The 15281-nt window shown below is 42.8% G+C and overlaps 1 protein-coding gene across 1 annotated transcript in view; it reads left to right on the top strand.

The window, feature by feature from the left end:
* The window catches only part of SH3PXD2A (SH3 and PX domains 2A), a 208667-nt gene extending 196827 nt beyond the window's left edge, over nucleotides 1-11840 (top strand). Inside the window, exons 12-13 of the mRNA XM_017726177.1 lie at nucleotides 832-951; nucleotides 1083-11840. Of these exons, the coding sequence (XP_017581666.1) occupies nucleotides 832-951; nucleotides 1083-2978 (2016 nt within the window). The 3' untranslated portion in view covers nucleotides 2979-11840. The remainder of the gene's footprint in view (nucleotides 1-831; nucleotides 952-1082) is intronic.
* The last annotated feature ends 3441 nt before the right edge of the window (nucleotides 11841-15281 follow it).

The following is a 15281-nucleotide window of genomic DNA, read 5'->3' as shown; positions in this document are numbered from 1 at the left end:
CCTTATCCCATTTATCACCTTAAAAAATAATTACAGCAAACTCTAAAATGTGGCAGCTTAATGTAAAGGCACTTAGCTTTTAGAAGAGTCTGGTATGATGCCAGAATGGCTGTAAATAGCAGTATCCCACTTCCCATAGAGCCTTTATGAAGGTTGTGTTGGGACTGTGTAGAGGTTCTGGGTGTGTTATGGAGAGGAACTGGAATTGTTTTGATCAAGTAGTAAAGTCCTTCCCATCTAGCACTTTAGCTGGGCAAAGCTAGGGGGGTCTATGGTATTATCCTTGTTTCTTGCTACCAGGGATGCCCATTAGCTTATATCACTGACTAATTAAGATTGTTTAAAAAGTCCAGCAGCAGATTAAGAGCAATAAATCATTGGGATTACATTTTTAAATGGTATATTTAATGATAGGCAGAACCTGTTAGGGGCCTGTTGCAATGCAATTTCCTGCAGTTGTGTTGAGTCATCAGGAGCTGGGTCTTTCTGGACAAAATCTCAGCATAAATGGGCTGCTCTTAGTGTAACTGGAATGGCAGCTCACACTTTATCACCCACGAGTAAAACTTTTTACTATTCAGGTAAAGATTATCACACTTTTAATAGTTGGTGAAGGTGGCATGAACAGTGAATATGTTGAAAAGCTTTTCTCTTTTAGCCCATATCAATGCATCAGCTCCCACTCTGGAGAACTGGGCAGTTACCATTAGGAAGTAGCACAGGAAGAAAGAGGAGTCTTAGTGAATAAAAGCAATTTTTTTTTTTTTCCATACTGCTGTTCAGCTGACTGTTTCTTTGGTTTGAATGAACAAAGCATCCTATTTGCCGTAGGGTTTTCAGTTACCCAAGCCACCAGAGCCACCCTCCGTGGAAGTGGAATATTACACCATTGCTGAATTCCAGTCGTGCATCTCTGATGGCATAAGCTTTCGTGGAGGACAAAAAGCAGAGGTGAGCCTTAACAGTGTATCTGGAAAAACAGTAATATTTATCTGTTGCTTGGCAGTGGATTGGAAGGGGAGGAGTGGAAAGCAGTGGGTTGAGATTTTTGTCTAAGTAACATGTTCCTTGTTACCTCTTAGGTTATAGAAAAGAATTCTGGTGGCTGGTGGTATGTGCAGATTGGAGAGAAGGAAGGATGGGCTCCAGCGTCTTATATTGACAAGAGAAAGAAACCGAATTTGAACAGAAGAACCAGTACTTTAACCCGCCCAAAGGTTCCTCCCCCAGCACCTCCCAGTAAACCAAAAGACTCTGAAGAAGGAACAACTCCTGGAGCAGTTTCTTCAGGAGATACCCAGGACTCTCCCCACAAGCTGAAATACGAAGAGCCTGAGTATGATGTGCCTGCCTTTGGCTTTGAGTCGGAGTGCGAAGTGAGTGAAAGTCATCATGAAGAGGGCACTCCTGAAAAACGACTCTTTCAGCCCCTCAAGCCCTCACCTGTGTCATCACTTCAGAAAGCTAAGTTCAAAGTAGGAGAGTCTTCAGAAGAAGCTGCTCATGAAGAAGAAACCATCTATGAGAACGAGGGGTTCAGACGTTATGTGGAAGATGCTTTGTCCAATAAGGAATCTAGTGGGGATTCCGATTCTCAGAAGAGCTCCTCTCTGTCCTTGATACGAAGAAATTCTCCATGTTCCAGCTCTCCTAAATCATCACTTGTGAAGCTCAAGACAGACAAAAACATTCAGCCTGATCTTGGAAAATGTCACTATTCCAGGAATGAGGAGACAAAACCAAGATCAGCTTCAGATGTTGGCTTACGTAGCGTGCCAAGAACAGGCATGAAGAAAGATCCCGGGCAGAGTCCTTCCATCAGAGCAAAGCCAATTGTTAGGCCCAAACCTTTCCTGAACAAAGCAGACTCTCAGAGTCAAGAAAAGATGGATATTAGCACTTTAAGGCGTCAGCTGAGGCCAACTGGGCAGCTCAGAGGTGGACTCAAAGGTTCAAGAAGTGAAGAGTCTGCGAGCCCCCCCCGCACAGCTTCTGAGAACCAGGATGACCCTGTTCGGAGAAGCTCAGCTGATGTCATCACAGCTCCTTCCCGTGGCATCTTCTGCTCCAGCCATACAGCCAAAACCGAGGAAGAAAATGACTCCAGATGTTTCTATGTGACCACTGACTCATACCAAAAGGTACAGGATTCTGAAATTTGCTTCCCAGCAGGAGTAGAAGTGGAAGTGCTGGAAAAGCAAGCCAGTGGATGGTGGTACCTGAAGTACGGAGACATGGAAGGCTGGGCTCCTTCCCATTATTTGGCTCTCCCTGATAACCAGCGAGAAACTACATCAGCAGAAACTGATTCCTCATTTGCCAGGAACAGGAAAAATGAAAACAAGTCAAACAGTTTAGAGAAGATAGAGAAGAGGGTTGAGGCTTTGAACACCATCAACCAGAGCAAACGTGCAACACCACCCATCCCAAGCAAACCTCCTGGTGGTTTTTCAAAAGCATCAGGGCCAGTTAAAATGAGGAACGGTGTGAGGCAACTTGCTGTCCGTCCGCAGTCAGTATTTGTGTCTCCACCCCCAAAGGATAACAACCTGTCATGCTCCTTGCGCAGAAATGAGTCTTTAACAACTACAGATCACCTTAGGACCGTCCGTCGGAATTCCTCCTTCAGCAATGCGTGGCCACAGCCTGGTGATGCAAAGGGAAAGCAGCCGGAGCGGCTGGGCACAGAGAGCTCTGAGACCACCTCCAACCTCCCCACGCAGAGGAATGGGATCCCTGTGTCCACAGTCAGGCCAAAGCCCATTGAGAAATCCCAGTTCATCCACAACAATCTCAAAGACATCTATGTTTCCATTGCAGACTATGAAGGGGATGAGGAGACTGCAGGGTTTCAGGAAGGTGTCTGCATGGAGGTCCTCGAAAGGAACCCAAATGGCTGGTGGTACTGCCAGATCATGAATGGTGTGAAGCCATTCAAAGGCTGGGTGCCCTCAAATTATTTGGAGAAAAAGAACTAATACTGCAATATCGTTAACCTCCCTAATTTATACTGTTCCTGCTGCGTACATGTGGAAAAAACAATTGCTACACAAAAAGACGTTTCCCTGTGCTCCAGTTTGTACAAAGGAGTCTATACTGAGGACAAATCTGCCATGTTCTGGAGAGGTTTGTGGGGTTTACATGCTGTAAGCAACGACAAGGAAGATGCAGCATAGTCAAATGCCTTTTTGTGAAGTTGTTAATAATCTTGTATGTGTAACAGGGTATGACATCCCATCCTTCCCATTATTGATAGGAAACCAAATGTGTGCCTTTTGTGAGAGAAATACACATGCATCTACTTGGGGAGTTCTGTGCCAAACTTTTACAATCCTGGCTCCCTTTCTCCTCATTTTTGTCCATACGTGGAACACCCAAGAATTTTGGATGCTTTTCCACAACTTACAGTGAGAAGCAAATGAAAGTTTATGAAACACAGAGGGACTCTAATCCTTTGGACATGTTCAATTTTTTTTTTTTTTTTTTTTTTACTATACTCAACAGTTGGTAGGTCTAGAGTTGGAGCCTTTTCATCATGGAGAGTTTTGGTCTCTGATGTCAGTGTTGTTACAGCTAACTCACCGGAAAAGGCCATCAGGTGGTGTGGGTTGGGGGCTTTTTATTTCCTTTCATTCTGTCTTGTTCTTTGAGTTGGGATTTCAGGTGTTCTAGGGCAGTGATGCCTACTGGTGCTTGTAAAAAAAACCTACAAACCCCTTGCTTAAGAACGTCAGTTACTGTGTAGGCTTCATGTTTGGTTCTGTGCCTGACTCCTGCCAGGTGATACTGGTTGATTCTCTTCCCAGAGTTGGGTTTCTCAAAACTTACCAAAGTCAGCAAAGTCCCTTAAGACACTAAAGACAAAGCTGTCAAATGTGTTAATTCTTGTTTTGCCTTCTGGTCCAAATCCAAGGGTGCTGGCTGCTGGCAGGGCCCACCAAGATATTAGTAAGAAATATTTGTAACCTTCTGCAACATCAGTGTTTACAATGAGTGGAGAAAAAAAAAAAAGCCATCAAGCTCAGTCTGCACATAATTTGTATATTTTTGGGGAATTGCTTTTGTGTTTTGTTTTTGTCTTTTCTGTGCATTCTGGGTTTACTGTATTTTTTTTGTGTGTGTGTGTATCTGGTTCTACCAAGAGAAGACTTACAGGCTACAAACTGAAGTAGGAGCCAAATATGTGTTTCTGTTCCCACTTAATCCAAAGAGTACATTTGTACTGGAAAGTGGGCCTGGGCTTCTCAGGCTCAGAGATTTAATATCAAAGCAATTTGGTCAACAGTGCATCTAACCAGGAAGCTGCCTCTTCTAGTTCCAGTTCTGTTTGCCTTTCTTAACTCATGCTTTGAAATGTGGCACACGGTGTGGGTAGTGTGGGAAATGGAAGGGAGTATCCATTGGAAAAGGCTAGGAATATGGAGTTATTTGTGAGGTAGCCTTGTACTGTAAACATAATTTACTAAATCCCTACTGTTCTTAAGGAAGTCATGCTTGGGGGTTTTCTTAAATGGCCTTGTTAATCACTCAAGATCAATATCTAATTGCTTTAAATAGTAGTTAGCATTGTAAATCTGTTCTAGGGGGGAGGGGCAGACCATTTCACTATTGGTTTACACAAAGTATTACATGCCCTTTTTTCCACCAGTTTCATACTGATTTGGCTTGGAAGTTAAAGGTTATAAAGGCTTCAAAATAGCTGGGATCAAGGGGCTGAGTGAAATAGCACAACAATACCATATCTTACTGGGGATGTTTCACTGCCAAAAAAAAAATTAGGAAATTTATATGTTGTTCTTGTCTTTTTCCTTTTTTTTTTTTCTTTTTTTCTTCTTTTCTTTTACCTTTCTTTTTCTTTTTGTGTGTGTGTGTGTGTGTGGTTTGGGGGTTTTACTAATTTCCATGATAACACTGAGAGAGTTGCCTACAGCTAATGTGACTGATGTCCTTTCAGTAGCTGAAACAACATCCAGGTGCCACAACTACAGGCTACAGACAGTGCTGTGGTTCGAGCAGCTCTCTGCATGCAGGTGGGGAGGGGATGCTGTTTGTTTGGGATCCCTTTAAATTGTGGCAGGAGAAGGAGGTGTAACTGCACAACAGCTCATATCACAGTGCGGGGTCCTCTTTGTACCTTCATGTCTTAACCATATGATGTGTAAGTGTATGTCCAGTTAGCTACATCTTACTGGATGTGTATCTGAGACATTGTGGACCTGTCTCTCATACTTCTCCCCATTTTTAGTTGTACTAATATGGTAGCAGCCATAAAGGACTGCTGGAGCTGTTGTGAGATTATGATAGAAGTATTATATTCTTCTGCTGGACAGTATTAAATAGAGCAATACATAGAGTTATCTGCTAGATTGCAGTACTAATAGTAGTGACTTAGTGATTCGTATTAATGTTAATGATTTATTTTAACAATAATGATGCGGAAGTGGTTCATTATTTTGAATTAATGCACTTTAACAATAAAAGAAACCAAAATGAAGCCAATGCAGAGAACTAAGTGCATTATTTAAAGGTGCAGTATATAATTATCATTTTCTTGAAGCACATATTTATTAAGAATTAACTTATTATTTAAAATATTCTAAAGTTTTGTTAAAAGACATTCCCACTAGGCCATCTCTTTGGGGGGATGTAAAGCACAGCTCCCACGTCTTCTGCATTGAGCCACTGAATTCTCTGAGTGTGGTGTATGGCCTGACATGAGCCCCTATCCAAGGAGGGAAGAGCAGCAAGGAGATGGAAGAGCCCAGACTACTGGAAATACTCAGCATTTGCATCCAGCAAAGCCAAGCCCAGGGCACCTCTGAACTGCAGGAGTCCTTGCAGGGTGGGGGTGGCACAGGTGTTTTTGGCAGGCAGTTTCAGTGCCTGGCTGCCATGTGCCTTGCACAGGGCTGGCCCCAGTGGATGCAAGTCCTCCATGAGGCTCAGGTTAGGAGGCTTCAGGATCTGCCTGAGACAGTTCTGTAGGAAATGTCCGTCTCTCCCACAGCTCCTGTTCCATCTTGCTGGCTCGCTTCTCCAGCTCTGGCTTTTGCAGGGAGGTGGTTTGCCGTGCTCCAGGCAGCACAGGGTGACACAGGGTGAGGGTGCCTGCAGTACTGCCAGGGTTTTCTCATGCAGCAGCTCCGTGGCTCAGTTGTTCCTTAATCCCATCTCAAAGGCTTCATGCCCTCCTGAGGAGGGGCCAGACCCTGTAGATGGGCTGCAGAGTCACACTTGTGGCCTCCCTCTGCCCTCAACCTGTACCAGCAGAAAGGATGGGGTGCAGATGACCTACTTGGTGCCAGAAATTATTGTTGGCCACCACTTGGCATGCTGGCTCCCACCCTGGTGGAAGAGCTTCTATTTGGGCTTCCCTTCACTTGGTGGTTGTTTTGGCTGCTTGTTTTTAAAAGGGCACTTTTAAAACAAATACCCCAAAAGCAATTTTTCCCCCTCCTGCCTTGCCGCTGTCATAGCATCTCTCACTGAGATGTTCTCTTTTTTTTTTTTTTTTGATTCTTTCAGCCGAGAGATATCAGGAAAATAATTGTTTTTTCCATCGGCAAGCAGCTAGTTTTGGTCAGTTCTACTGATGCCTGAAATAGCAAGCCTTTCACGCTTAGCTGTGAAACAAAGGAAAAGGCCTTAAGCTACATCAGAGAGGCCGACTGCAGGGCAGGAAAACCTGGCAGAGTACTCAGAGGACAATGTAGTGCTAGAAGTGTTTTAGCTCTTTTCTAAAAATGTTATCGTCTCCTTTTATTTACTAAATTTGTCAGAACTGACACTGGATCAAGAGCAATATTTAAATGTAATGTTACACCTCAGTGAACACTCAATGCAGAAATCAATAGTACTGTTTAAATTTCTCTTTCTGGTTTATTCCTGAACCTAAGAGGAAGAGTGTGCAGGGCTTGAGCAAAGCCTTTTGCAGCTGAAGGGGGCCCTCCTCTGGGGGGAGAGGCGGCTGCTCTTGCTGTCTTGCTCTCACCCACTCTCTGTATTTTCCAAAAAGTCTTGAATTTGGACCAGCAGAAATTCCAAACTCTAATGCCAGAGAACAAAATTAAAAAATGTGAAAATTGTGTCTTGCTGTATACTGCAACTTTAATAATAATGAGCACTTCTGAGTTCGTTATTGAGGTTTATATAATGCCTGAAAAGTTTATTTGCTGGTTTCCCTTGTCTTCCCCTTCAAAACACTTTCTCATAACAGCAAGAGTCATGCATTTTGTTAGGAGTCCTTCCCCATGGGAGGCAATTCCTGTTCATTGTTTTAGCTGTCACCCCATGCAATGGGTGAGTGTAGTCATATGTACCAGTCCTTTGCAAGCCAAAAGTTCCAGGATAAAAGAGATGATGGGCACGTGTTGGGGTACTTAACTGATGCATCAACAGGAAGTTTTTAAATTGATGTATTCAATAACAGCAAATACACAATAATGGAAGATTGAAATTGACTTGCAGCTAGACTCTTCAAAATGGAAATTCACGTCTGCATGGGTATAGTGAGAAAATGCATTTGTCCCTTGTGGATGTGCACCCCGAAGACTCCTTCCATTATGATTCTATAAAGTTTGACGAAGGCATTATATAAGTGTTTTCATCGCTTTCAGATCTTAATGAATCATATTTTATTGTAATATATATTCATTGCTTTCCTCAGTTAAAAAGAAAGTTACTGCTTTTATCTTATATGAAAAACAAGGGAATTTGATAAAGCATTCATTATTTTCATATTACTAGTATTAACAGAATAGAACTAGTACTATTTAATTTTAGATCTTCATAGCTAGCTTGTTAATAACTCATATTTTCCTGTGTTGTATCCTACTATTTTTTCTATTTTTTCCCAAATAACTCTGCATCTTGAGAAAAAGCAAATCCAGTGAGTGGATAAGTGCAATATTCATAGAATAAACAGGCCCCTCATCCAGGACTTGGAGTGGAACGTGCAGTGTGAAATGTTTGCAATTCTCTATTCATGCACTCTTAGGGGAAGGGGAAATGCAGGGGAGGGGGCAACTGGATGAAAACAGGACCCTTGGGTAGGTAGAGACTGACAGCTGGGGTGGCTTGGGTTGGGAATGGCTGCTCTCCGTAAAAAAGTATCACCTGTTAGTGCAAGTGTAAGGATTATGCAGCATGTTGCCAGGATTATGTATCAAATGTGCATTAACATCCTTATCAATACAGGACTTCTGAGCTATGCTTGAAACACTCTGTGTGTCATCCATGCATGATTCTCTCTTCTGGTTTGCCTCTGCTGGTTACGTCCTCTGTTGCACTTCAGAATTGATGGTAACTCCAGAGGGGAAGATAAAATTCTGCTGGTGCAGTCCCAAGTTTGGACACTGTATTGTTACTTGTATTTATTGCAAGAGCTATGGGAATATTTTTACAGGTCCTTTCTTTTCTGTCCTTATTGTTAACCTAAGAAGAAAACATCTCCATTTTATCTGGGTTAGTTCTCACCTGCAGATTTTCACAGATCTTTTGGATATCTATGTCATAATTCTTGGCTTGCAAAGGTGGATCTCTCAGGTCCTAAATAAAGTTGGGCAGAAACTTTGCTCTTCAAAAGAGGTATTGTCTTAAATTCTGTTTGAATGGAAGGAGAACTTCTGTCTGTCAAAACTAATGTGACTTTACAGGTAGCAGCAAAATCTACTACCTTTGAAAAACTGGACTATTTTTGTAAGGTGCAAGAGAAATGTGAAAGCCAGAGCGCTTGATTCTCTGAGCGCTGGGAAGTACATCTCCTCTGGCTCTAGTTCATTCCTCTGGAGAGGGGATGTACCTCAGTTTTCTGCTTAATTTTTGTCCTGCTGTTCTTAAGTTTGTCAAAAAGCCTTTGTATTACCAGAGACCTTTGCATTCAAACAGAAAAACTGAATTCTGCAGCTGTACTGAAATAGTATCAAACACGTGATTTTGGAAAACCTCTAATACTTTACCAATTAGGAATCTGGTTTTGAGGAGCCAACTTAATTCTTTCACATACTCTTGTCTGAACTGGCAAGAAGCCCGCAAGCATCAGTAGAGTTACACTGACAGAAGACCCTTGTGGGTGCTCAGCATGGACTGTTCTCAGCAAAAGCAAGCTCTGTGCACTCTGTTCTTACACCTCCAAAGGGGGTGCACAGGACTGCTGAGCCTTGGTGCTGCCCTGCCATGATTCACTGTGCTGCAGATCTTGCAGCTCTTTAAAACCAGCTGGAGCTTTGCTGCTATTTGCTGGTGATTTTCCATCACCAGCAGCTCCTTCTCTGTCAGCTTCAGATGCTATTTAGCCATGTAGTGAAGTGCTGTGTACCAATGCAGTGTTTGATAGCTGCCAACAGTACCAGTATGATGGTCTGAGAGCATATGTTTGTCTAAGTTATTTTGTTTTCATTTGCTTTTCGTTGCTTGCTAGAAGCAGGGACCAGCACTGCGATGATGCATGGGGAATGTGTCCGCACACTTGAACTGTTTGATGGCCTCTACTAATGCTGCTCACTGCTTGTGTTGCTCTTTCTCTCCCTCTGTGCTGCTCAGTAGTCGTGTCTGTTGTGTGTGTCTGTAATTTTCAAATAAAGTACTGTATGTAAGGCCAGATCCAGAAGCCCCCAGTCAGCTGACTTTGGGTTGGGATGTAGGTTGCTGTTGCTGCTTTTCCTCCTCCGTCTTAGACCCAATTTGGAGCAAAGCACAGGTGTCTGTAAAAAGTCACCCATAACTCTACTTTGGGGTGTCAGTTTTGTGGGGTGTGCATGCATTGCCAAGGGTGGGAGGAGGAGATTTTTTTCTCTTGGGTGCCCTTGCATCAGGGCTGGGACTCTGCAGCAATTCCTGGAGCAGAAGCTGCGCCGCACTGCGTGCGGACATGGCTGGTACAGGCAGAACAAAGTAGTTTCCCCCATTTTATATTGTCAGGGCTGGGCTGGTCCCATCAACTATGTTCTTCATTTGTTCTTGCATCAAGGTAGTGTTGATTTTTAGTTGGAGAGTGCAATTTTTTTTGTTTTGTGTTTGGTTTTTTTTTTTTTTATAAATAAATTTGGTTTAAAGCTTCACACTGGCGTTTTACAGACCTGTTCTTGTCAGCATAAGCCACTACTGTCCTGAGTTGAGACTCCTGTTTGTTACTGAATTAAAATTATGGGAATTATGTTGATAATTTGGAAAGAAATTAGAAGTAACTATATTGGCAGGGGAGAGATAGATAAAATATGAGGAAAAAGATGTTTCTAATAAGGCCATAAATTATTTGGTCTGACACTGCAGGTGCTTTCTCTGTATAGATGGTTTAAATACATCACTGCTCTGTGATAGGATTTTTTTGTTATTGAGAAAAGTTGATTTTTTTCATTCCCTAATGTGCTATGACAATCTGTATCCTGAAGCCACTGATCCACCAAAAGAAGGCAAACAAAGGTTGTATATGCTTGCTGTAGTTCAGGCAGTTTGTGTGTCTGGGAGTTTGCATACACCGAGGTTCAGCTGGTGGAGTGGGCGAGCATGGCTGTTCTAGACCTGTCCATGTTGGCAGGAACAACAAAATGTTGGCTTTAGAGACCTTTCCCTGATGCTCAGGGTTATTTGGTTACAGTGGTACCTGTCTTGGTCCCTGTTTGGTGGAGGAGAAAAACAGGTGGAAGGGAGAATCACTTGGCACTGAAAGAGACTTTTTAAAATATAACATTTAATATTTAGGTAAATATTTCAGACTTCTCCAGATACTCTCCATCAAAGCTGTTACTGACTCTGATGACTGCAAGGTAAGCAATATGGCAGCTTTCTCTGTGCAAACAGTTCTTTTGTGGTTTGAGAGCTTGTTCTTGAACTGCTTCTGGGTCACCAGGGAAGTAGTAATAAATAAACAAAATCCCATAATCACTCTTGGGGTTTAGGCTTGGGGGGGGCATCAAATTCTGTCCTGATTCCAGGTCCCCCAAAACACATTAATTCGGTTTGTTTCTGTCCCCTTGAAGCATGATAGAAAAGAATAGTGCAGTCACTGGAGCTTAGCCTGTAGCAATTAGTAAACTGGAACAAATAGAAAAGAAAAATAAACCTTTTAAAAAATGAAGTATTTTGATGAATAGCTGACTTAACTACTTCCTATCTTGGACTTTCAGGGAAGGAGGAAGTTATAATTGCTTCCAGTCACTAGGAGGAATTTTTCTGCATCACACTGAACAGGCTTGCTGAAAAGTCTTGCTCATTACTTGTGATGAGTTCAGACCTGGAATATTGCAAAAGTAAAGTGTGTGTAGCATTACAATGACTTTTTTGTACTGAGGGTCCGAAGTGAGTGTTGTGGGGCCAGTAGTGTACAGAGTAAGTGCATTTCTGCTGTCTGGCTGACTTGGCACAGTGTTTGCCTTGTCCCACAGGGCTCTGCCAATGACATCAGTGCTGTTCCTTTATTGCAGCTTTAACTGTAGACAGCAGTGCTTATTACTCTGCTAGCAATGTTTAGGGAGAATGATGTAGATGAGCCTCCTCAGTTAAGACTCAATATCAAATGTCATGTCAGAAGTCCTGCCAGCAGCTTGATTGATTGCTGCTTAGGCTAAAGTTCACATGCAGATAACTCCAGGTGGGTGTTGAAAGCAGCTCAGCTGGCTGTGTACATCTGTAGCTGTTTCCAGAGCTGTTAATTAGCCCAGATTATCTCTGGAAACTGGGGGTAGTGAGTTGCTGGGAGCCCAAACCTCTTGGTGAATGAAGGCTGAAATTTGTTTGAGCCGTTGTGCTCCTCTGCATTAGCAGAGCAATGGCATGTGTCTGGACTGGAAGCTCCTTGAGGGTTTGCTGTCCCAAATTTTTAGTTGACCAAAAAGAAAAAAAAATATGGATCTAGGCCTGGTCTAAGGGAAGTTTTGCAGTGGGTTTCTTAGGTGGTTGAATGTTCTTAATGTGAACTTGAAAGCTAGATGCTGTTGTCATTTCTGTGTTGGTGTAGAGCTCCATTTCTTAGTGGTTAGGTGGTGGGAGCTTGGAATCTTGGGAGAGTATGTCGGTGACCCAGAGCTGTTAATTAGCCCAGATTATCTCTGGAAACTGGGGGTAGTGAGTTGCTGGGAGCCCAAACCTCTTGGTGAATGAAGGCTGAAATTTGTTTGAGCCGTTGTGCTCCTCTGCATTAGCAGAGCAATGGCATGTGTCTGGACTGGAAGCTCCTTGAGGGTTTGCTGTCCCAAATTTTTAGTTGACCAAAAAGAAAAAAAAAAATATGGATCTAGGCCTGGTCTAAGGGAAGTTTTGCAGTGGGTTTCTTAGGTGGTTGAATGTTCTTAATGTGAACTTGAAAGCTAGATGCTGTTGTCATTTCTGTGTTGGTGTAGAGCTCCATTTCTTAGTGGTTAGGTGGTGGGAGCTTGGAATCTTGGGAGAGTATGTCGGTGACCAGAGATAGAGAAATGTGTGGCTGGTCTTAGTGTGTGTGTGGTCAAGTTGGTGACACTTTTTTGTCTTTTGTTTGTTTTGTTTTTAGTATGGGAACGAATTTGTCTGTTCTACTTGGGAAAAGGTCTAGAAGTTGGTGTGGTTTCTGTTGCAGTAAATATGAGAAGGAATTAGCTGAGGGCTTTTTTTTTTTTTTTTTTTTTTTTTTTTAGGAGAGTTTCTGGGTAGGAGACCATTTAGTTTGTTTTGGGTTGCAAGTTAAGCTAAGAGAGGAAGAAAATTAGTCTGGGAAAATCCTTTTTTGTGTTAACAGCTTTGGACCATATTTTGTTGTGGCCTCTGATCCAGCTCCACTGAAGGTAGTGGAGTGAATATTGTTGATCATGTAGATGGTAGAGCTTTTGGTCATTAATTAATTCTTAGAGAGGTGACAGGCATCTTGACGTTCACAGCATGTCATAGCAAATATGAGCTAGAGACAGAAATAATAACTGTATCTTCAACTCAATTGTTCAGTTTTTGTTTAATTTACTTGAGATGCTGACCAGTTGGATAAAACTGTACAATGAACACCTCCTGCAAGGGTCCAGATGTGCTTGGGTCTATGAGAGGTTTTCCTAGGAAAGGAAATCATGTCCATGATAAAAAAAAATTCGCCTTTCTCAGTCATCCCAGTAAAACTGAAATCCAGGAAAGTGACACTTCTTGCAGTGAACAGTATCTTTTGCCACTGATGGGAAGAGTTATTGTTAATGAGGGATTAGGTGCCCCAGTCTGTCTGAACTGATCTTTTTGTGACTAGTCCCTGAATCTGTGTGTAAACATTTGTAAAGACTGGATGCAGATTAGAGTACTGTTAACAAAGATGAGCGACTTTTCTGTGGGCCAACACAAAAGATGCATTAGCAGTGAGGAAAACACAGGTCTCCTTTTTGCCAAGTGACCCTGGGGAAATTTCCCTCAGGCTTCAGCACAAATCAGCTGGGACCTGTGAGGATTTAGCTGGTATATACAGTACTGGGGGCCTGTTTCTGTGGCTGGGACAACAGAAGTGTGGCTTTGTCCCAGCAATAATTAATGAAATCATCATAGTACAATGTTTTCATTTTCCCTTGATATGACAGTGGTGGGGGGAATGAGCTGTGCAAAGCATTATCACCCCCTTAATCCAGATTTGCAGGCTTTACTTGACTGCAGTGCCCAGTCCAGAACTGTTTCCAGAGCTGTCCTTGTGACTGTGCCCTGTGAGGGACAGGGAATGCACACAGAGAGGGCTGCCCTCCTCCTGCTGCCATGACCAACTGCTTGCTCAGAGAACTGCAAAACAATGGACAGCATTTGAGGTTTGGGATTTCTCCCTAGAGCAGTGTGTTCTGAAGCAGTGAAGTAAAAACAAATGCTTATTTGGGAAATTTTAATCATGTCTCTGTCAGTAAAGGTGAAAACTCTGTATGGGTCTCTCAACAGAGAATGAGAAACACCATTTGTCTTGGGCAATTGTACATGTGAAGATGCAGAACAAAGACTTCAGAGTACTGTGCCTAAAAGTAGATCTCAGCATTTCTCTTTAGGCATTTATTAGAGCTGGTGTTGTTTTGGAACTAAACAGTATTTAATAATGGTTAATTAGGTCTGCTCAAAAATTCCTGCAGGAAAGGAAAAGACTATTTGAGTTCTGGACACTTACAGGAAAGGGAGTTGCAAGAAACAAAATACTGCCAGGTGTTTTATGAACTTAATTTTTCTCCTAGGATTATCACAGTCCTTGTGACTGTGTCCTGGCATACACCAGTGCTGTGGCACAGCAACTGGTCAGTGACACACCTCTTTGCAAAAATTCAGAACCATGCGTCTGTGATGGGCATGTGTGTATTGGAAAAGATGAGCCTAAAAAGGCCTTGAAGTAAACTACAGTTGATAAAAGAAATCCTGATTTGCATGTTCCAGATACTCTGGAATAACTTGCATTGGGGCAACTTCAGCTCCTTCCAGGCATCTGCCATCACCCAGCCTGGCAGCTCACAGGTGCCACAGTCTGCTGGGTGGTGGAGGGTGGGTGGCAAATGTTAGTGGAAAGGCAAATGCAGGATGCACCCTGTCACTGCTCTTCCTGGTCCTCAGCCATGCCTGAAGTCAGAGCTCTGCTGGGCCAGAGCAGGACCAGACCCCTTGGCAGAGTGGTTGCCATGTCCCACAGGGCTCTGCCAAGCGGCGAGTGGTCTTTGCTGACCTGGGTGCTGCTGCCCAGCCAGGATGCTCCCCCCCTCCCTGTGTGCAGAACCCTGGGAGGTTGTGAGGGACTGCCAGAGTTTGAGGACTGTTTTCTCAGAGTTATTAAAAGTTCTTGCAATGTGAACCTCTAATGTTTTCAAAGACTCAGGCAGAAAGGACTTGCTAAACAAACTGTACCTGTCATCTCCCAGTTCATTGATTGCTTGGACCAAAGGTGGTGCTAAATCTGATCTTTGTCTGTAATATTTATATTTTGTTGGACTTTTTTTTTTTTTTTTAAGTGTTTGATAAAACAGATGCAGTGTCCTCCTTACATGAGAAATTTAGTCCCAGCTTGGGACATGGCAAAACTCCCTGGACCTTCAGGGCCCAGGATTGTTGCCTGTTACCATTTGAGCAGGCTTGCAGTGTTTGGGGGGAGGTGGGAAAAGGGTACTCTATCTTCAAATGCTTGCAGACTGTAAGAATTGACTTGTGATTTGTTTGTTTGTTGGTATTTTGTTTACAATGCCTCTTATGCCCTAAGGAAAAATAAATTTTTGACCTTTTTAATTGTGATCCAGTTGGTTTGTTTTGTTGGGGTTTTTCTTCTAATCTTTTCAGTACTGTTTTGATTCCACTTGAATTCCACTGAATTTATCTTTCCCAGAATA

The sequence above is a fragment of the Corvus brachyrhynchos genome, unplaced genomic scaffold (genome assembly GCF_000691975.1).
Source record: "Corvus brachyrhynchos isolate BGI_N302 unplaced genomic scaffold, ASM69197v1 scaffold61, whole genome shotgun sequence".
Classification (NCBI taxonomy): Eukaryota; Metazoa; Chordata; class Aves; order Passeriformes; family Corvidae; genus Corvus; species Corvus brachyrhynchos.
Note: the sequence above shows the minus strand (reverse complement) of the source record. Positions and strands in the feature narration are given on the sequence as shown.